At 24.2% G+C, this 24,987-nt stretch overlaps 1 protein-coding gene across 1 annotated transcript in view; it reads right to left on the bottom strand.

Moving 5' to 3' along the window:
- cic (Putative transcription factor capicua) overlaps positions 1–24,632 on the bottom strand; it is a 35,895-nt gene extending 11,263 nt beyond the window's left edge. Inside the window, exons 1-14 of the mRNA XM_011505483.1 lie at positions 24,597–24,632; positions 21,485–21,866; positions 18,508–19,093; positions 18,118–18,120; positions 16,793–17,032; positions 15,615–15,726; positions 12,527–12,846; positions 10,618–11,513; positions 9,842–10,025; positions 8,608–8,891; positions 3,758–4,162; positions 1,430–1,712; positions 321–824; positions 65–262 (exon numbers count right to left, since the gene is read on the bottom strand). Of these exons, the coding sequence (XP_011503785.1) occupies positions 65–262; positions 321–824; positions 1,430–1,712; positions 3,758–4,162; positions 8,608–8,891; positions 9,842–10,025; positions 10,618–11,513; positions 12,527–12,846; positions 15,615–15,726; positions 16,793–17,032; positions 18,118–18,120; positions 18,508–19,093; positions 21,485–21,853 (4,384 nt within the window). The 5' untranslated portion in view covers positions 21,854–21,866; positions 24,597–24,632. The remainder of the gene's footprint in view (positions 1–64; positions 263–320; positions 825–1,429; positions 1,713–3,757; positions 4,163–8,607; positions 8,892–9,841; positions 10,026–10,617; positions 11,514–12,526; positions 12,847–15,614; positions 15,727–16,792; positions 17,033–18,117; positions 18,121–18,507; positions 19,094–21,484; positions 21,867–24,596) is intronic.
- Between the last annotated feature and the right edge of the window lie 355 nt (positions 24,633–24,987).

The raw sequence follows: 24,987 nt of genomic DNA, 5'->3' as shown, positions 1-24,987 counted from the left end.
AACATATATATTTTGTATACAACAATGATTTTAATTATAACTAGTAATTATAGAAGTAACTTACCATAAAATGGAGTAATATTAGGTACTTCGTTATCTCGTTTTTCTGAACTATTTATTTGACATGGAGAACGATAAATTGTATGATAATTTACAATATTATGACCATTACCAAGTACATTGAATGATTTACTAACAATTACAGTACTTTTTTCTACTCTATCAGAAGAAATACATTGAGAATTACTATTTTTTATCGGATCTGAAAATTCAAACAATAATTAGTTAAAAGTTCATACCAGGAAAAATATAATACATACCAGTAATAGGAATATGAACGCCACAATAAATTTTTGGACGAACAACTGTGGAGAGATATGATTGACTTTGTTGAGTATTATTAATAGTAAGAGATTTATCATCTAGAACGGTTAACGTTAATTGTGGATTTTGTACAATTGGTGTAGTGTGTTTTCGAGTAGCATAATGAAGTAATTCTTGATTTTCTAAGTTTGATTTTGTAATACGTGAAGTACATGTAGAGTATAAAGATCTTTCATTCTCCATATTATAACTAGTATTATTAAGTACATAATTAGGTGTCAATTGTTTTTCACAATATTTGATTGTTTCAGGTTTAATAATTTTTGGAGAAATTGGCATAGTAATAAAAGCTCCACCTGTTGGTTGAAATGCAGATATACCTGTTGGATTTACTGGACTGGAATATGGATAATTTGTTGAAAGAACTGGTACATTTCCGCTTTCACTGATAGAACTTTGAAAATATTTTGAAGATTCTTCATCAGTTGTTAATAATCGGGCTGTAACATTGATCAAATATTTTTTATTTTTATAATGAATTTGAACTTTATTTAAATTATATAAATATATTTGAATGGAAATTTGAACGATATTTTTATTTAATTATATATATTTTTTAATATCTATGCATTTCCTAAAGTAAGCGTGGAATATTAACCAATTCTCAATATCGTATTTTATATTAACAAATTATGTTATTATCAATTAAATATTTTATAATAATCTTCATAAAAAATATATACCACAAACTGAACAAATAGCTAATAAAGAATTTATTATATAGATGTATTTTATATTATAAATAATTTCTGAAAATACATTGTAAGGAAATTTGAAAAAAATGCTATACAATTTATTCAGTGCTCTAATTGAAAAAGTATCTGTTGAAGATTGATCGTATGTGAAAGAAATAAAGAAAAATAGATAGACTAATAATAATCTTTTAATTCAAATCAAATTAAGTGATATAGACAGATAAAATATAACTAATAGTGAAGATGAAATGGTGACTTCAATTAAAAGTACAATTAAATATATTACTAAATTAAAGACAGTTCTTGAATAAATAAATATTGTCATATAATTACGTAGATAGCATAATTACCTTTAATTGGTTTTGGTCGACATGTGATGTCATCATTTTTTAAACAAATACGATCAGAGCAAAAATGAAAACATTTTAAACGATCTTTATGATTTCCTTCATTATCACTATCTATCAATTTATCTTTACATTTTAAATCAATTTCAGATAATGGCATTTCTTCACAAATAACCATTTGATCTTCATCGGAACCATTTGTTTCATCATCTTGTTTTGACTCAGATTCAATTTGATCAATTTCTTTTGAAAATTCTTGGCTACGATTAGAATGCATTTGACTTAACTGCAAAACATTTTATTAAATTTTAATTACCATTTACTTTTAAACTGAAATTCAAGTACATATGAAAACATAAATGTAAATGTCATTCAAATATTAAAAAATATAATTTAAAAAATAAAAAAACAGATTTTTTCTACTTGACACACGTTAAAAAAATTATAAACATAGTATAATGTTAATAATCAAGATAATGCTTTAATAAAATTTAAGATAGTTTTTAAATAGAAATTTTCTTACGCGCTCTGTAATTATTTAAATTAAAATGTTATTTTTTATTATGTAAACATTAAATATATATTTTAAACTATATAATATCTCAAAAACCTTAATATAGAATAAATCGTTTCTTAATTTACTTTTAGTTTATAATTTTAATTCTAATAATTTTTTTAGCTATAGTTTAATAATTAATTAATTATGTCAAATAAAAAATTATTAAGAAATAGTTATTTAAAAGTAGTTGCAGTTAAAAATAAAGATTGTAGTATAAACTTTAGTTTAATCTGAAATACAGTGATATAATATTGAATTGATTTTTATATCATGCAGATTTTTCAAGATTTTAAAAACTTTTTAAAGATCATTACATAAATATTGTACGTACATTAAAAAAAATTAAAATCAAGAAAAAATTTAGAAAAATCAAAAATATCTACTTTTCGTAGAAAACAAACGGATCTTTTTAGAATTCGTTATCTACGATATAACGAATACCTTGAAGGTAAAAAATGTAAAAAATATTAGCTTCATAACATTTCAATTGAGTATCATAATATGAATACTATTCCAAGAACACGCTGATGACATAATTACTATATTACCTTACCTATACTGCATTAAAATTTTTTTAATAGGTTTTTGCTTCTTATTAAAAGTGGTTAACATAGCAATAATGTTTATTGAAAAAGAATGCAATCTTTTAAAAAATATTTAAACAAAAATTTCAAACCTCAGTACAGAAAAATTTGAACAATGATTTCAGAATCTAAACAGGTAATTATTAACTTGCTTGTTTTGTATTTTTGAGCATTTGACAAATTGATTCATATGTTGTTTGGAAATAGAAAAATTCATGCTCTCCCGATATGCGCGAAAACTATAAAAGTCATAGATATTATAATTGAAAGCAATTAATATAAAAATTATAAAAGTAATCATCGGTAGTTCATTTATTTGCATAAGTCGTATGTGATGTCGATAGAAATAACATCAAGAGATTTTAGATATAATTGTAGGTTCTCAATTGAAAGTAGATGTCATAAACGATCGTAAATTTAAGTAACTAAGAGTCACTCGAAGATCAATTCATTTATTAAGAATCATTAAATTTAAGAAGTGAAGAAAAACTTCAACTATGAAATGCAACTATGAAAACTCTACCTCGACAAGTTATTATGTTACGACTTCTTGACAACTTTCACAAATAATAAAATTATCGACTAAAGATTCCTAAGGAACTCAAAAAATTATATTTAAATAAAAACAAAATTATAATATTTTGTAAACCAATTTTTGATAGTATTATTTTTATTTTATTTAATACATTAGAGTTGATAATGTATATTTATGTTTTACCGATATAAATTTACTTTTTGCATATTTCTAAAGTATTCAATATTCATGTCTTTATCAGAGAGCACATTTTTTATTAATCAGAAATTTACTTTTTATTTACGATATATATCTATAAACCGTTTAAATACAGAATTTGTATTATTCATTTAAATACCGCATTACCAAATACTGAAAATATTTTAAAAGATCTTAGAATACATTTTATTATATTTTTGAGATGCAAAATTCATCTTAATAATTTAATGTTATAATTTTTCAACTTAAGTATATAATTTACCTCACTTAATGTTTACCTTCGAAAATTATTTCATACATTAATCGTAAAAATTTAATAAACGCGTACTTTTATTTTCTTTTTATAGTATATACAATGATACAGCCATATATGTATTAAATAACATTTATATACTATAAATTACTTTACTATAAAACATGATTCATTAAATAAATCTATAAACTTGATAACTTACTTCTTTAATTTCTTTTTCGTCCGAAATTTTATTTACCACAGTTATAGATTCTTCGATTATTTGTGGAGTAAGTGGAACATCATCGGATATTGACATATCGGGTTCTTCTCCACTACTATTCAACTTTCCACGTATCTCGAGCAATTTATTATTTGTTGACGACTTCCGTCTATCTTTACTGCACCATTTCCAATCAGGATGGGCTTTGAAATGAGCTTCCTTAACTTCAGAAGCTAAATCATGATATTTTTGTTTTTCTTCCTGTCCTAAAGCATACCACCATTCACCTAAAATTTTAGATACAGTTCTATTATCTTGATTAGGATGTCTTTGATGTACAACAGCTCGGTGTCGCTTTGAAAATATCATAAAAGCATTCATTGGACGACGTATCCTATCCTTTATCTGTAACAGACAATTTTATGTAAAATGAAATTAAAATTATTATTTAATAAAAATTGTTATATTATTATAAAATGATGAATAATGAGGTAAAATGTTCATTATTATAGAATAATTGAAGTGATGTTTGTATATAATAAAATTTTTCGTTTTAATGAAATAATTCTAAATTTGAATTTTAAATATTTTGATAATTACACCTGACAATCTCATAAATTTTTCAATTTAACGAATAAATTGACATTTTTCAAAGCTATTTTTTAAAAGTTCAAAACTACTTACCCATTAACATGTTTCATACAATTTAATTTTTCAAGAATTTTGAAATAGACATTGATTATCTATTAAATTTCATCTGACCCCAAACTATTATCGTAGTCATTTAATGACTTATTTTAATTTTTTAAACATTTTATTATTAATTTAACGAATGTACTAAAAGATATATTCCTTTGCAAAATTATACTTAGCTTTGCTGTGTATTGCTACTTACCAATTTCTTGTTTAATGATTTTTCTATCATAATAGTTAATATTATGTTACATACAATTAAGAAAATACTATTCAAGAAACTTTTCATCCATTGTCATTTGCTATTTTCCATGGGCCGTTTTTTTCAAAATGTAATCATTTTACAAATTGCTTACTCCCGCAAGTAATGAGTAAGTCATTAATTTATACTTTATCCATTAATAGAGATCTATGCAATCATTTATTTGAGTGGCACCAATATATTAAATCTAATTTTTTACGTTAGCATTTAATATTACACAATCACAGCTAAACGTAACTGTGGATGTTAGATTGTTATTAATTAATCTTTAAGATCTACTGTTACAGCGATTGATTCAGCCCATAGTAGTTATATATTGTGATCGCAAGATTAATGTAAACTTGAATTATTACGAAATTAATTGTTATTATGGAATGTTATTAACCCTGTTATATATAAATATATAAAACCAAGCCATTTACAAGTATACTCTTTCAAACAAAACTATAGGATTATGAAAGTAGACTTTTATAAATAAGTAAGACGGTTGTTAAATTTGTAAATAAAATATTACAATATAGAATACAATAATTTGAATTATAAATATCTATCAGATGTAAAGATATATGATAAAAGTAAATAAAACTTTATTAAAACTATAATAATAAAATAATAAAAACAATAACTTCAGTAAGTTTCCGGAGAAGTATAAGCTTTGTTTCTAACTCTCCAGTTTGTAAACATTGATTTCGAGAATTCTCGAATATCCTACAATATTTTCCTCATAGCAACGTCGGTTGGAATTCTTCAACCTTCTAAAGCTTTGCTTTCCTGAAGTTCGCAAAAGTTCTAAATCTTTAGGCTTGTTGCCAACTAACTAAACTGTCGCATAGATATATGAAGCAAGCACGTGACGAGCCTCGCTATCTATCAACAGAGCTGCCACGGAACGAACACGCCTTCAGCTTCGTGTACGTATTAAACAGGCTTGTAGGCGCTCATTGTAATTAAGCCATTCAGCCAGAGCTTACAGCTATAAACTAGTCAATCAATAACGCTAAAACAGTGAAGCTATTATAATTAATACACGTTCAATTCTCAAGCGCGCAACAATTAACAAGCAGTCAAGGGTGTTGATAGCATTGCAAGAACGTACACGACTACAGGACGCACAAAATTAAGCTATGCATCACAGAATCAGGCAAGGTCACTGAATCGCGGTCAGTATCACTAGCATCTAACACAGAAGTTGCAAAAGATCAACAAGGCCATTGTAATAAGAGTGCGTCTAGCAAAAGGTCAACAACAGTGAGGAAACCTCAACAATTACCATCACGTGGCACTACACGAAGAAGTATCAGAGATTTACGACTTCATACTTATCAGTGTAATAATTTACGATCAAGCAGACTGCGTCAAGGGATTCGGATATTTACGACCTCCTACCTCTGTGTATAGTGCATGCTAATGCCACGTAGCTGGAAGATCTCACCGATTCTCAATTTAGAATCATTATTATTGTGTAGTTTGTAAAATAAAAGGCATTAAACAGCACGAAAAGCAAAGCTCATTAGGCATCTCGGAATAGTCGTTACACCAAAAATTAAAAATATAACGGTGCACATTCGCATCCACTGCTGTCAAGTCTAGCTATGCTGCCGCTACAGGCACTTCAAAGGCGCTCCAATCAGGAGCTCTTCTTGGCGGGAAAGCAAAGAGAAGATTGATTGAAGGCGCTGTCGCTAGAGGCACTACTGGAGCGCTCCGTGTAGTTTTCGAAGCCGTAAGCTCTCCGATCGGATACACAAAAAAGAATAGGGTTCTTAAGTAGACGCCATTTTCAGTGGAATGCATTTAAGGGAGATGACCACAAGACAAACTCACTCACTAACTCAGAAGTCCTAAGCTCTCACTAGTGAGTCGTCCAGGATGGAAGAAGTCCTCGCTCTTACGGGGGACGCCGCAGAAGACGGTCTGTCTTAACTGAAGTCATGGAAGAGTTCTCTCTTACAAGGGACGCCGCGGAGGACAACTATCGCTTCAAGTTGAAGTCCTAAGAAAGAAGGAAGACCGGGTAAGGAAACTTCCTCAGCAGAGTCTAAAGCCAAGGCTCCGTGTGCAACGGCGTCGCAACTTAAGGTACCATAGCTACCAACATCAAACCATGGTCTCTCAAGGATCAAGGCCGCTATGTAAGGTACACGCATATATTTTACTTACTCACACACTCTGCAGGTCCACTAGTGTAGACTCACCACCACGTGGCATTACTCGAAGAAGTGGTAAGAGCTTTACGATCTCTCACTTCTCATGGTAAAATTTACCACCAAACGCACTAGTCACGATGGATCCGGAGACTTACAACCTCCTACCTTCGCATGTAGTACATGCTAACGCCACAGAACTACATGAGCTCAACTATTGTCATCATTAACAAAGAATCATTACTGTAGTTGGAAATTAAACGGTATAAACAGTACCAAAACAGATGTGTTAAATATTGAATTAATGCACTATCCCTTTCATTTGCCCGTACGCTTTATCCCACATAAAACTTAGTGGTCTTTAGACTAATTCTAAACAATTACCCTAAAATTTATAATCATTTAACAGTTTATAAATATTGTTCGGTAAATTTATGATAATTATATATCATATAAATAATAATATAAAGCTTATAATAAAAAAACATTAATGTTAATCTTGTGTTACCTTCAAATCATCCTAAATAAATGAAAATTAAATAAAATTATAAAATCTCTGAAAAAATTTAAAAATCATTTCATGTACAGAATTAAAATACTAAATGTATAGACGCAGAGGCAATAAATAAATTTTGGCTATATCTTGTAAAATAATAATTACCAATAAAGAAAATTAAATAAATTAGAGACGAGCAAAGTATTTGTTCATATGAAATCTCCTAAATAATATTTTGATAATAAACAAAATGTGTATTTGAATTTCATGCAATCACTACCATTACACATATATGAACTTTTATTTTTGCGTGTGATTTTATAAAACATTTTGACAATACTAGAATGTAAAATGTAATGTCTTATCCGATTTCTTGAGCTATTAAATACTAAGAAGATTATTAAATATTCGAAGACTAGTTCACTATTTTCTAAATAGACATTAAATATATTATAAAACTATATAAAACATGGTTGTTAATTAATACTAATTGATACAACTAAATAAGTACTATTTGTTTTAAAAACTTTTAGTCTACATTTTATTACAATTTTCATTTCATCAGTGAATACATTAAAATCTATCAGATGCGCAGAAAATAAAATCATAACATTTTCAGTTTGTATTTGTTATTTCAGGTGAGGCGCCTTCCACATATCATTCTTTTATCTCCACTACTCCTTACAAATAAACTGTTTTAGACATAAATATAATAGTAATTTATAATTACATTATTTAATTAATAGTTAATTATATGCTAAAATTTTACAACCGTAATTTATAAAGTATTCATTTTTAATGTTACACTGTCTTTAATTTCAATATTTCTTTAGAATTTTTTAAATATTTTTAAACGAAAAAATCATTGTTATTAATAAATTAGTTCATATCATTATCTTTATTTATTATATTTATTTCTAATATTATATACCTGATTTATATTTGAGGTCTAAATTATTTTCTTTATTATGATTGCTATAAAATTCATAAACCTTTTAAAATATCAAATGAATGATGAACAAATTTTCAGAAATAAAACTTCAAACATATATAACCAAATACAAAATTGTAATTTTAAAATAATATAAAAAAATATATAACAATTAACAGTAAATATAGACCACTGCATTAAATGAAATCTGGGTTTCATATCGTCGATTATAAAGAAATGTTTTTTGTGTAAAAATTGGTTTCATAGTTATTTAATATATTAAAATATAATTATAAATTCGGTTATATATTCTTAATTATATACCTTTGTAGGACTTTGAGGTTCTTTCGAATGTAATGCACTAAGTGAATGACAGCGTCTTTTGTTAGAATTATTTTCGTTTTCTAAATGTGTAGACGTTTCAGCTTCGAACACATCGTCATCATCATCTTCCTCTTCTTGCTGCTGTATTAAGGTTTCCGTAATTTGATTTTCATCTGATATGTTATTAAGAATAACAGGTGCTGGTGGTGCACTTAAAGGAGGACTTAAAGTAGAAAGAGATAGACTAATATCTTTTCTTTCTGGTGTATTCGTTTCTAATATACCTGCTAAAATATGAATGAAAATTAATATGAAAACATGACATAATATATTTTTTACCGCGAATTTAATATATAGTGTAAATAGTTAATTATACGAAACGGGCATTATATATATCTTTCTAAATATGTCAATTAATAATTTTTTTTATAAATCGATATAATTATCCGATAATCCAAAAAACTTCATAATTAATTTTTCATTAGTATTTATGACATATTAATGTACAATTTATGATAGTTGTATTGAATTCTTACATTTAAAATAAGTAATATATTAACATATCATTAAATATGTAATTATAAAACACTAAACATTTTTATTAACTACATTTTTAATAATTATTAACAAATTCATTAAACTAATTTATCGTTATATTCCATTAGGAGTAAAAGCTTATGTTATTTTTATTACAATCTTCATCCAACTTATTAATGTTATATTTTTTCCGTTAACAATAAAATTTGTATTATAACTTTCAACAGCTTGGCTAAAATATAATGGAAAATTTAATATAAAATTATGACTTATTTATAATATCAAATTGGTCTTAGAAGATGCGATTTATATTCAAATTTATTTTTGAATTTTGTATTTTATAATGTATGAAATATATGTTAATAATGAAAATATTCTAATCTTCAAAAAACTATCTCTGTGTAGGATTTTTCAAAAATATTTATTTCGTTTTGTTTTTAAATTTTTTTAATATAAACAATGAAAGTCAAAAGAAAAATTTCGAATATTTTATACAATCATTGTATTTATAAGAATAATGATACTTGTGCAACATTATTTTTAAAATCCCATAATTATCCAATTTGAAATTAGAAATTTAATATGTTATTATTATAATTACTATATAATATATTGTATTATTTATAATTAGAATAAAAATAATTGTATTATTTTATTAATTCAATTATAAATAAATAATAAATATTTTATAACTTACTATTTTTCGAATTTTCATCTTTATTAATTACTTCTGTTGCATTAATAGATCGTGCATTTGGTTGAACTATAACATGTTGAAAAATACTGGTTGGAGTTGAAATTTTGTTTGTAGAAATAGGCGAAACTACAACACTTATAGGTGATTTCCGTATATTTGAAATATTAACATTATGATCATCTTCCTAAAAAATGTATATTTTCGACATATAAATATTTATTACATCGAAAATGATATAGATACACTATATAATTATGTAGTTATATATAGTTTTGCACATATATAAAATTTTAACAGTACTCGATCTTATCTTAGGAAATATAGTAAGGATAAAAATTTAATCAAATACAAAAAAAAATCACAATACTATGTACACTAACAACAATCCAAAGAATTCAATAACTAAATACATTAAAACTAGTTAGCGACGAAAGTTAGCGACTCAATAATTTGATATTTTTCAATATTGACAGAATTAGCAGAAATGTATAATTTAAACTATGTAGAGTATAAAAATTGAATTTAATATAATAAAATGAATAGTTTTTATATTATTAAAATATTAATACTATATGTTAATCTTACATCTATAGATACGTATATATAATATACTATATAAAAAAGTAATATATATATATTAATTTTAGAGCGAGTATAGAAACACAAAAATATTTAATTCATAGAATCAATGATGTTTATTATTTTTAACATTGTTTTCAAAATTTTTATTATTTATTGTTGTATGTTATAGTTATTAAGAGTACTACTTTTATTACCTGGTACATTGATATTTTATTAGTTGATCGTATGAAACTCTCAGAGACATTTATAGTCTGATCTTGTATACTATTTGGATTATGTAGGTGTTGGCGCTGATTTGCAATTTGACACGTATTTGGTTGATTAAGAGCACAATTATCAATATTTAATTGGAACGGTTCTTCTTGTAGAATCTTACTTACCGTAGATACATCTGAACTATTCTTAATTACCAAAAAATTAGTTTCAGGCTTGCCATTAGCGAAGTAGATAGAGGATTCATTACTATGTATTGAAGGTGATTGTATAAAATCAACAGATTCATCATTGTTTTCGTTTTGCCCCGTAACACTATTTCTTAATGGTGATTTAGATGATTGTAGACAACTGGAATTTTTCGAACTAGAAATATTAAAAATCGACGAACAATTTTGAACAGATGTTAGAGCATTTTGAAGAATAATTGCATGTTGTTCTGTTACTGTAGATGGACGTATACTGTACTTTGTCGAGTTATGTTTTGACCATGCAAGATCTAGGTTTTGACTACTATTTACCGTGCGATTTGCAACAGGTGAAATTCTTATTACACTAGTACTAATACTCGTAGGATTTATAATTTGGGGTGATGTTCTGCAAGGATATATCATACGATTCGGTTCTGGTTTGATAACTGGTTGATCATTATAATGTACAAAAAAATTAGTTTGAGGGGACGACTGTTTCCATTTATTAATATTCGGTGATATTAAAGGTGCAACACTTTGTCCAGGATTAGATATTGGCATAAACACATTATTTTGATTTAATCCCAAAGAAGATATCGGTGAAATATTAACACACGGACTAATAGAAGATTGACCAGTAGGCGAAGAAAATGCTGGTGTTGCCGAACGTGAACTTCCAAGAGATACTAAAAATACAATAAAATGGTTACTGAAATTTTTTTTATTATTTCTTTATAATTATATTAATTAATTTTTACATACAGAATTAGAAAAGTTGTTACAGTCAAATCTAAATATTACCAATAAATACAATAAATTTTTATAACGTCAATAACTAGGTTTGTATTAGCAAGTATATGACTGTATTTTTTAAATGAAAAATAATTACTAGGAAGTATTTTGTGTGAATATATCAATCCGTACTCAATAGTTAAATAAATAATATACTTTTATGTGTCACATAATATCAATTTGCACACACACACACACACACACACACACACACACACACACACACTGATATACTTAAAAAGAAATTTTATTCAATTTTTAAACATTTATATTTATAACATATTTTCCTTAGATAACAAATATCATAGCTAAGTTAATTTTTTTTATTAGTGAAGCACCTATTTTACGTATTTATTAATGCAAATTTCATAAGTTAAAAATGAAATTATCAGCTGGTTGCATTATTAAAAAATGCATAAAAATATTCAGAATAAAGACTGCACTAAATTAATGAATGAGTTCTAGTAGTCATTTATTATTTAATGCTGGCCATAAATAAATTTAATTCTATAGAAAAACATCAAATTTGATCACACCTATTGTATCTTTAATCGTGATTTAAAATCTATATATGTTTGCTATAGTCATACAAATTTTCTTTATAAAAATGTTTATATGTATATATATATATATATTCTTATTTAATTATGGTTTTACTATGAACAATAAACTGTATTTTAAACATTCTATTAAGCTTTGAGTATAAAAAATATCAATTTTTAGCAAAATACTCCCACTATTTAAAAGTATATTTATTTTGAATTATGAATCTAAAAGTGCTTCTGCAATTTAAAATACATCTGATTTTATTCAAAAGTAAATTAAATATATTTTTACTAAAGCTAAGCTCTATAAATATAAGTCAAACTAGGTGAACTTCTTTGGGACAGTAAAACCGATATTATACCTAGCATATTAGCTGCTTCGGTTTCATCTTGGTCGAATCGGCCGGTTACTCGTCTTTCGGCATAATTTGGAGAAGTATCTGAATCTCGTGATGTATCTTCACAATCTATTTTACTAGAAAAAGTTCCACTTGGTCCTCGTAATCCTGATCCTTTTAAACTCAGATGTCGAGAACAAAAACCACGACGCTGACTTTCTTTAGTACACGGATCTTTACTACATAAGCGTCTCCACTGCTTACCATTGAACTTTTTACGAATACCACTCGGTGTAACGACTACATCTCCTTTTTTATATTTATGAGGTGTAGCTGCCTGCGATCTATAAGATTCATATAATTAAAAAAGTAGCATTTTAAAATAATTTTTGTATACAAACATAATATCAACTGCCATCTTAAATGTTACTATTAAAATTAATTAATTGTCCTAAATAAAAATCTAACTGAATAAATAACATTAAATTATTATATACAATATTAGATAGAATATAAATCAAAATTAAGATTCTTTCAAAATATTAATTTAGTATTTTGGTAGCATTACACTTTGTAAAACCTCAAATTATTAGTAGTTTTTTATGATTTTACAAATAGATAAGTAGATATATATATATATATATATATATATATATATATATATATATATATATATATATATTATTAAATACGTGTAATAAATAAATATATTTAAATGTACAGAAATATCTTTTTACTCCTTCATACACTGTTGATATAAACCAAATAAAAATAATTCTAAATCATTGAAATTTTAATAGTAATTGTTGTTTGTAAATAAAAATTTTTAATGAAATTTTTTATATACGATTAATTTGCATACATATATTTTTAATATTAACACTTATTTAATACAAAAACAAAATTGCAATATTAAATAAAATTAATACCTTATATTATTTATTATGTGTACCCAATGAATTGTAAGGTTTATAAAAGAGTAAATCTAAAATAATATTTAAGCATAATATTTTTTAGATATAATTGTTTTCAATGCTTTAATATGTTAAAGGATTTAATGTATTTAATTTTTTACCACTTTTATTATATTTGATCCAAAAAAAATTTAATATATAAATATTAAAAAAAAGTGTTGTTATATTGCTGACTTAATTGTAGCAAGTTACCTAACAATTTATTTCTGATAATATGTAGTAATATATATATATAGATAAATTTGTTAAAATCACCACTTTATAAATACTTTAAATAAATTTTTTTAAATAAATACAATATAATTAAATATAGAATAATAAAAGGATCAAATAGTTAAAATCAATCATTGAAAATATAAAATACATTGCAAACAATGAAAAAGCTGTTTACCTTTGCATATATAATTGTATGTAAAACTTTTTATACTAAATGATACATTGAATTAATGTTTCAATATAAAAAACAAATAATACAAATTATAAGATATTATTTGTCATTTACTGTCGAAAAATTATTTAATAAGTATATAGCAAATACATGTTTGATAATTGGTTAATATTAAAATTTTATAAATATTATTGAACTTGCAAATATATATAAAAGACAAAGAAAAATATAACAAAATAAAATATTGTTAAAAGTTTATTTAAAAAAAATATTTAAAAAGCAAGAAATCATGGTAAATTAAAAAATTAATAGCTGTTTATAATAAATAATCTGCTGGAAGACAAAAATAAGATTTCTTATTTTATATATGTTGTAATATGTTATAATTAGTCTACAAAAAGACATAATCAACAATAGACTTTACGGCATCATAAATAAAAGTATTGAAAATTGTGTTGAGATTTGATATTTTTGAAATATTTAAAAATAAAACTGCATGTAGATATTAATGAAATTATGATTACAATAGCTTACAGAAAAAAAATCAGTAGATAATGCAAAGGAAGTAATTGTTGTGATTATTTTAAAAATAATATTTTAGTTGCACTACGTAGAAGAATTGGTAACTCCTAGGGACCGACCACATGACTTATACATTTCATAAAATTAATCTTCCGTAGAAATATAGAGAATTCCCGAAAAATAATACATTGTCGATACAATATGAATAATATAATACCAAATTAATTATATTTGAATTTATATAGAATTCATTACATTCATATAATACATGTACATGGAACGGAAAAAATTTCAAGTCTAAAAATGTAATAGCATTACATTGGATATTGGATGTTAAAACTATGTAATGTATATATTATGATTAGTTCAAAGTACATAATTTACAATTCAGTCATAATAATTTGTAAACAAGCTGGCAGTATTATTTATCAACTATTTAAATATTCAACAAGAGAGTACAAGATGCTGCTACATAGGCAAAATTAAGCAAAAATTCTAATTGTATGAATAATATTTCTAGAATACAATAAAATACTTTTCTTTTTTAATATCATTAAATAAATGGAACAAATTTCTAGAAATTTTTTTTAAATATTTGATTAGGCAACTTTGAAATACTTGAAGTTAAAATTAATTAAAATAACAAAAAAATTTATAATTATCGGTTTTACAATGGACATATATGCTTATATTATATATCAAGTTTTATAGTTATTCTCACTTCATTAACAAAAAATACAAAGATATTGTAATGTAATTTATTGTATTATTACAAATTAAATTCACAAAATATAAATAAAATAATATAATATATATAATTTATTATGAAATGTAAGATATTCATAATTATATATTTACAAGTGAAGATTGTTATTTACTTCAGACAATGTAAAATAGTACCTTATTATTTATTATTTGTGACATATATGATTTATATTGTATTTGATAAGACACGTTAACAACATTTTCGAATATTTTGTTAGCACACTCTTCTAAAATGTACCGAGACTCAAAATGCAAATAATTATTTTAATTTTTCAAAACAAATTACTAAAGAATATTTTAAGATTCAAAAAATCAAATGAGAGGAGTAAATGATTCATATGAATATTAGTTAAATTACGCTTTTAACTGTAATATTTACATATTAAATTATTATATAGTATATATAGATCCTGTAAAACTGTTTTATGTATATACATTTGGAATTAGAACGAATTTAAATTACCTAGGTGTAGTTGCTTGCGATCGGGGTGTTATACTTCGTTGTTCAATCAAGCTGCTAGTGCTACCGCGGCTTTGCATACTACTTCTTTTACTGCTACCAGATAATTTTATATCTGAAAAATGCATATTACATATAAAATATAATTATTAAATTGAATATAAAATTGACGCTATATTTAAAAAAAACACATGTATTAAATTCTATAAATATAAATTGTAGCTTCAATCCTAATGATTTCCGAATAATGAACGATAAGTAATAGGCAAGACCATAAAGGGATCATTGAGGAATTTCTGCAAAATATATGTAATTGTTTATAAAATAAAACTGATTATGAAAAAGTCCCAAAAGGAGTCAAATGCAGTAATAATATTAACACAAGACATTTAGCCAGGAACTACTATTATTAAGAAAAAATACTTTTATTAATATAATAGAATTCAGGTTTACAAATAAAATTATATAAAAAATCTAAATGTATATTTTAATACAATTGGCTTAAACAAAGGAAATATTAAAATAAATGTTCAAATTCAGTTACCGTGACTTGAATATTTTATTTATATTAAATACTTGTTCCAAAATTAATAAAATAATTACTGAATAGGATTAGCAAGTAAGAGATTAAGAATATCTGCATCTTTTATCTTATTGTATTTTAATATTTGTAAGTATTTGAGTCATATAAATGAGTATTAGCGACCAATCAAAGTATACATTTTTTTTCAAAAAAATTACAGATATGTACGTTTATTTTTAATAATATCAAAAAGAATGCTATTTTTATATTATGTATAAATATTAATTATAATTTTAGAGGTTGTTGTATTTTTTATTTTAAATTTTTTATTATTTCTAATTTTTATTTATATCTCTAAAAATATTTATACTAACATTATTTCGACATAATAAACTGAATATGATTATATAGTTTAATATAAAAAAATAATTTTAATAAGAGAGTTCAATCATTATAATATATATATATATATATATATATATAAATAATTTACATTCTATACGTAATTAATAAATAGGCACTTTTATACAAAAGTACATAAAGCAAATGTTAATTGATATCTTACAAATACGAAACATTATTATTTACAGATGTAATCTAAATATGAAAATATATTTTTAATTATTTATAGTTAAAATTATTTTTTAGACGTCTTTACCTGGATCAAGTGGAAAAGCAATATCTTCTCTGTCAAGATCATCTTCACTTTCAAAATCATCATACGTTCTCTCTGCATTACTACAGATGTTTGATGTATGTACAGTTACTGATAATGGAATTAGTGGACTTGTTCCAGTAGTTCGGTAACAACATTTTATTTTTTCATAAACATTGTCTTCTGATGATTTAACAGATTGCAATAAGTCAGACGATTCAAGATTACGGTAAGTATTATCATCTAAAACAATTGTATATAACATTACTTTTAATTATAATGTATTATATTAAATGTATACTACTTTTTACGACTAAAAATACTAATTAATGTAAATTATATAATGTTCTTTGCATGCTAAATTATTTACTATACTGTTGCCTGATTTTATCAAACTCAATGAATAATTTTTCATTATTCATTTCCTTTATTGAATCATTATACTTTTTCGTTTTGTTTTTATCCTCATACTTCATTTTATCAAATTTTGGTTTCGAAGTGTATTTCGAAAAATATTAGTAACATACTATTATTTTGTAAAATTTTTAGTTACTGTTTAAAAATTCTTTCATAATATGTAATTTTATTTAATATGAATCAATTGATATTTAGGAGTAATTAATTCGTTGTTATACTTGGTAAAACAAAAAAAAAATGAATTTTGTATATTTAGGATCAATACATTTACATAATAAATCATAAAAACATATTAAACTAAAATTCTCTTATAATAAAAGATTGCACATTATTTTACTATAAAAATACAGTAAAATTTATATTTAGAACAGGCATTTACCTACTTTTATTACATTTTAAAAATATTTATTTATTAAACAAAAAATTATAAATTTCTAATACGAATATATTCATGTTTGATAATATAAGCTTACAGAACATTCACAAAATAATGAATGCTATATATATCAAAGTATAAATTTTTTAAAGTTTTTTGTAAGCTATAAAAAAGCATAGGGTGTCGAACAAAATTAGATAATTTAGAACGAAATTATGAATAAAATGGTTTAATAGTAAGTACAAAATAACATTGTAATACTTTAAAATTCTTTCTATTGTTGATGCTGTTTCATTGTAATGATAAACATTTAATTTCAAAATTAGTATATGTTGAAATATATTTAGTACTTTATTATTATATTTGATGTTTGAATATGTACATGTATTTTTTATTTAAATATAGACTTTTGTAATATATTTAAGTATTTATAAAAAAACCCTAAACTAATTAAGTAAATTAAATGTGTACTATTAAATACATATATTAACAGCAGTAAATCAAAGTTATTTTTTAAAAATATCTATTTCAATACTTTCTTATTCTTTTCGATTTAGAATTTTTTTTCAAATTTTTTTCAACATATATTTATAACCACTTTCAATTTCGTAAAGATTATATTGATAGATGTTGAAGTCTGTTTATATATAGCATCAATTATTATTATTGGTAAGTACATAAACATAAATATCGTAATTGTCAAGAACAATTATATTTTTATTATTTATCATTTTAGTACTTCAATACAAATATTGAATAAAATCTATTTAAAACTAAAAATTATTTAATTATTTAATTATGATATATGTAGATATATATTTTAGTAACAAAATAATTGTATTAATGCAAATTAAAATACAAATTTTCAGAAATTAATTTTCATAATAAACATATGATGAATAATGAAAAAACAAGATAATATTACCATTTAACCCTAAACACGGGGTTCTATTATCTTCATAACTTTCTTCGAGTTCGTCCCACCACGGAGGTCGAATGAGTCTTAGGTCAGCTCTTCTAACAATGTAGTTTTCATTATTTGATAACATTTCTACAATAAATCGTGTAGGCTTTACTAATATTTTACAAATAATTCCAATTGAAAATACATTAGTAAGTTTTTCTTGCTCACTAAGATTTGCAAAATTCGGTTGACGAAAGCACACTTTCGTGTCCAAAGATATTTGTCTTGACGATGGACATGCATCACTTATTACGTCATATTTTCTACTGGTAAGGATATTATTAAATTTTATTAATTCCTTTTCTGTATCTAACTCAATCAATAAAGTTTCTTCTGATGCATGTTTTATAACTCCAGGATAATAATGATTATTACGGAGAGCTAAAATGCGATGGTCTTTCCATTCATTTAAATCAATATTAACTCTAACTATAGGTATCGTAGAAGTTGCTGATTGATGATTATAACTTTCGTGACGAAAGGATTCATCTCTTAAAGAATAATTTACTGCAGTTTTTTGAGGTGGAATAATAATATCTGTTGACAACTGTAATATAAAAAATTGATATATATACATATATATACATGTGTATTAATATAATAGATTAAATAAATACTATTATGCAACAATAAAAACTATAATGTTTATATAATTTAGAAAAATATTTAATATTCATATTTCTAGACCAATTCTTGAACATTCGGGATCTGAAAGATCATCTACGAAAAATATATAATATTAGTAATAGAATAAATAACTATCACATAATACAATAGGATAAAGTGTTATTAATGAGATGGATGTAGCAATGTGTAATAACGTGAATGTGATATTTGCCCAGTTGCCTGGTGGAGGAAAGAAATGCAGGCAAGTGGAAGGGATAGCGCATTTAATATTTAATATTTAATATTTACACGTTTGCTTATCGTGCTGTTTATTGCCTTTTATTTTACAAGCTACACAATTATGATTCTAAGATGGCGATGAGAAGCGGTGAGATCTTGCAGTTTCGTGATGGTTGCCACGTGGCGTTAGCATGCACTACATGCAGAGGTAGGAGGTCGTAAATCTCCGGACCCTTTTTGACAATAGTATGCTTGGTGGTGAATTGTTACATTGAAAAGTAGGAGGTCTTAAATCTCTAATACTTCTTCCTGTAGTGCCGCGTGATGGTAATGTATCGAGTTCTCCTCACTAGATTGGTTTTATTGACTACATGTGGTGTCTTATTTCCCTCTAGGAAGGCCTTGTGGGCCTTTCTTGGTCGCACGCTGTGTCTTACTGTCTCTGCTAGTTGCACATTAGTTCGAGGGCCTTGATGGCCTTTTTGTTGGTACTCAGAGATGCGGTTATCTTACTGGATCCTGTGATGAGTGCCTAAGTATTGCGCTTCTTGTAGTTGTGGCCGCTCGTGTAATGCAGTCTGCATTCTTGACTGCTTTCAATTATTGCACGTTTGAGAATTGAACATATTTTGAATATAATGGCTTCACTTATCGAGGTAACTGAGTAACTTGCTTATTGCTGTAATGTCTGACTGAATGATGTAAGTACAATGAGCTGCGTGGCGTGATGTGCTTCCTTTAAATATCTACGCGACAGCTTACTTAGCTGGCAACAACGTATAGGTGTTACTATGCGAACGTCTTGCATGACATCAGAAGATAAAGCTCTAAAACTTTCGAGAATTCCACAAAGAGAAAGCTTTAGAAGGTCCAAGAATTTCCAATCGACGTTGCTATGCGTAAATATTGTAGGACACTCGAAAATAAGGCATAGAATATTCGAGAAATCGCGGAATCAATGTTTACAAACGAGAGTTAGAAGGCTTATACTTCTCCGATTTTCAATATCTTGAAAAATGCTCTAATTACGAACAATATGAACAACAAATGGAAATAAATTTATAAATGAAAATATTAATTATATAAGAAATTACGAAAAAGGGAACACTAGTAAGATTATAGCATATTGATTATTTAGGACAAAAAGAGTGATATCACAATATCGTTTCATAATATTAATTTAATATTACTACAGAAAAAATAATTTCAAATATTTATTATAGATTATAAAGATCTATAACAATCCATAAAAGATTAAATTGAAATTGATTTTGCAATTAAAATAAATTTCTCCGAAGAAAGTATTACTGATTATAATACAGTACTAAACTATTAACTTATAAAACAATTAAAATTAATATAATATATTAGTTATAAATACGATCTTTAATTTATTTCTTCCGTTATGAAAATCTGTATTTTATTGATGATGTATTTCGTACATCAAAAGTCGTTAAAAAAAAATTACTTGTAAATATTGTAGATCATATTGAGACACAATAAACTGTATTCGTTGAACGCATTATTTCTACAATTATATTAAATTTTCCTTATCTTAACTTCCACCTCTTACGCTGAGAGTTAGAAATAATGATTTAGTAAACGACCACATATAAAAATATGGAAAAAATGTGGAAGTCAAGGTTTCAAATTTCCAATGGATTCAATTTTAAATTCAAAAGGTGCAGAGATTACTCTAAGGCCGGTGATTATGTTATAATGGTGTTTGTAAATGGTAAATATCATTATAGCTTATTATTATCCAAATTTAATTAGACTAAATTTAATTAAACTATTAAATATAATTTCAGATTTTTTCTTGATGTTGATACACAGATAGTGAAGACAGCATAAATGTAAATTTTCATGTCATATTATAATGATTTTTAAAATAATAAAAAAATATGTAAAATTTAAATGATAAAAAAAACTTAAAATTAAGATGAATTAGAAAAGTTTTATTTCTTTGTAATAAATTATTATTGCTGGTTAAGTGCAATGTATTTATAAATAAAAACTAGAATAAATTATCTAACTAAATTAAAGCTAGTAATAATTATAGATAATTTTATATAAATCTTTAAAATATTACCTGATATAGTTCAGTCGTTTTTGATAAAAAAGTTTGTGATTGTCCTGACAGAGATAAAGCTGTTGATTGAATCAATGGCCTATTAATAATATTTCCCGTGATTAAAGTTTCATAATTATCATTTATTTTTCCCAACTCATCAAGTTCAGAAGGGTCAAACTTTCTTTTTTTAGGCAATTTTTTAGCACTTAGAGTAGGATCTGAATGATTTTTTTGAACATCAGATGGTGTAAATACAAGCTCCTTCATTTCTAAATAATTTTTATTCTCAAATGGTGCACAATGACAGTCTATATTTATTACAGACTGATTTTTACAGTTCAAATTTTTCTTTTCATGGCATTCTACGTGCACTGCCATCATTTTCATTCTTTAAACTACTCTGAAAATGAAAAACTATTTTAATGTTTTGAAATTATTTCTTTTTTTTTAATCATAAGTCTTAAATTATTATAATTTTCCTAAGTGAAAATGAATTGATACGCATTTAAAGTTCATTAACTTATAACAGATTATGTTTTTGATTATTAGTATTTTCTAAAATTTTTATTTAGGTAAAATTAAAATTTCAACAATTAATGATTTAGTATGTAAATATATTTTTTATACTATAATATGGTTCATGAATTATATAAATTATAAATTCTATTATATTCTATTATATTATATTAGTCATTATATTGTAACTTCCAAATTTTTATCTGCTATAAAACGTAAAATAAAAAATATTTATTTCTTGCATATATTTTTATTATAGATGATTGCAAAGTCTAATTCTTTATTCGGTATTATGTTAATATCATTAATTATTATGTATGTTAGTTATTTAATGAAATAAATTCTTGTCAATAATAATCATATAATAGCTAAAAATATCAATATTATATTAATAATCCTTTCTTTTTAATACTATGATAGATCCTATAAAATGAGTAAATAATTCATTTTTGTATTGATTTGGTTTATACTTAACATCTTTAAAACCATTATAAAGTTCTGTTTATTTAATCTACAAATTTTGTATCATCTTAAAAATAATAATCTAATTTAAGTATTCTAATATAATTCTGATAATGATATCAATTACAATATATCTACATGCAATTTTGTATCGATAAGAGTCAACTTTTTAAGTAATTTTATCACATATACGCCAATTGTATTTATGATTGTACAATGTATTTACAATTGTATTATTATTTATGATTTTATATCTTATAAGCAAATATAAAAATACATAGTTTAAATAGGTTCTTGACCATATTATTTTTATACCATCTTTGAAATTTATTAAAACTTATTAATGCATTATATTTTCACTTTTTTCAAAGCATTAATTTCATTAACTTATACTTTTGTACTTCTTTAAATTTAAATATTGGTAACAAATAATAAAATAGATAACAAAATTTATTATTTGTTACCAATATTTAAATAAGTATCACTCCTACGTGTATAATAATACTTACTCTAAGTTATACAAAATTTTTAGAAATACCTATTCATGGGATTAATAAAAACAATAATGAAGATTATAAGCATGTTTCATTGGGCATTGAGTTAAAAATAGTAAAAAGTAGCATAATTGTATAGGAGTAAATAAATACTTCAATGTACATATTTTTAACAAAGATCTATTAATTATTTAGTATATTTTATAGACAATCTGCTATCTTAATACCAATTTATGTACCACAAAACCAAACTGTCATTCAAAGAAGACTGGATAAAAAATAGATTTTCAGAAAGAACTAATTTAAATTTTAAAAACATAGAAAGAACAAAAATTTATTGTAATATGAAATTGAAATAGATCACTGGATAATTTAAAATTTTAATTTGAAGCATTGCTTAAATTTTAAGTTTTTCAAAATCATTTAATAATAATATATATAACGAAATAAATAATCGAAGATAAGTAAATGTATTAAAAATGTATCTCTATAAAAATAATAAAAATTTTTCTTTAAAATTGATTGATTATTAAGTAAATTTATTTTGATAAATAACTTCAACAATATTTTTCAAAACATATTACAAAGATATTATTAGGAAATAATACTTTCTATATTATTTTAATGATATTAAGTTATAATCTATAGCACTCTGTACGCACTATAATATAATAAAAGTACTTTTATTTGTTCTCATTTCTGTCACTTAACAAAATTCAATAAATATAAGTAAATAAAATTTATTATCAGTATTTGTTCGAACTCCTTCAACCAGATATTTAAATTTGAAAATCTAATTCAAATGTCTTCTTATATATCTTTAAATGCAAGATTGGGCTTAAAACTACTCATGTTAATATTGCGATATATATAAATGTTATAAAAAAAATCTTAAAAAATTATCTATGAGGCTTATATAAAAAAAACTTAATACAAAATAAGATTTCAGTATACAAATATTTATCTCAATAAAAATGGAATAATAAATCATTGCATAGAAAAAGCTTACAATATTTAGAATTTAAAGGTTATATAAAACGATTTTTTTCCTTATTTATTTTTAAATAAATTTACTTGAATTCTAGAAAAAATATCAATATTTAAGTTAACCAAGGTTTATTAATCTGATTTTATTGGTACTAACAATAAGCAATTAAAACTTATTTTTATGTTTTAATATTCACTCATACAAATTTTAATTCTATTTTTTTTTAAATGTTACATTATTTATTTATACATAATGTTTATACATATGAATATATAAATATGTTGTCACACAAGAGCGCGCGAACAAAAATGAATATGTAAAAATAAACACAAGATTTATGTAAAAAATCATTTCTAAAAATTTATAAATAATTCATACAAATATTGTTAATATTACTTACATTTTTTTATAGCATATTTTGATTTCATGATGAATAGTGTTATTTTTATTATAATTATTAATAAGATTGTTGTTTATTTTAAACATAACGATAGTTGTATTTGTTAAATAACCGAGTAATTTGAAGACATAAGTGAACTAATTAAGCTATTTTAGAACTTTTTCGCTCAACTTATCTCTACTTAAAATAATTACAATATGTTCAAAAATTTTATATTTATTCTATAAAATGAATACAATTATAAGTCTTCATAACAATACTGTATCATACCATTTTATTATAATTTTTTAAGCTTTATACAAATATTTTTCATGTACTGGGTTCATCGTGTACTGCATTAATTTTCTATCACACACTTTAAATAATACAATTTATATAATTATGCAATATTATATAAATACGTACATTATTATTCTAAACTTTCTTACAAAATTTTAAGCAAGTCTGTTTATTCTTTTTCTATTTCAATAATGCACCACCAGGATGGAAGCTAGAAAGCAAACTTAATAGAAAATATAAGGTAGATAACAACCAATCAAAATTAATATTGAAAAGAGTATTATAAAAGTTAGAACACACTCATAAATATAGAGCATAAGAATATTTATACTCTTTAAAAAACACAAATTCGCCTTAATTGTTAGAAATCGACAACTTTTAT

This window comes from Ceratosolen solmsi, unplaced genomic scaffold (genome assembly GCF_000503995.2).
Source record: "Ceratosolen solmsi marchali unplaced genomic scaffold, CerSol_1.0 scaffold90, whole genome shotgun sequence".
NCBI classification, from domain to species: Eukaryota; Metazoa; Arthropoda; class Insecta; order Hymenoptera; family Agaonidae; genus Ceratosolen; species Ceratosolen solmsi.
The sequence above is the reverse complement of the archived record's forward strand: the minus strand, read 5'-3'. Positions and strand labels throughout refer to the sequence as shown.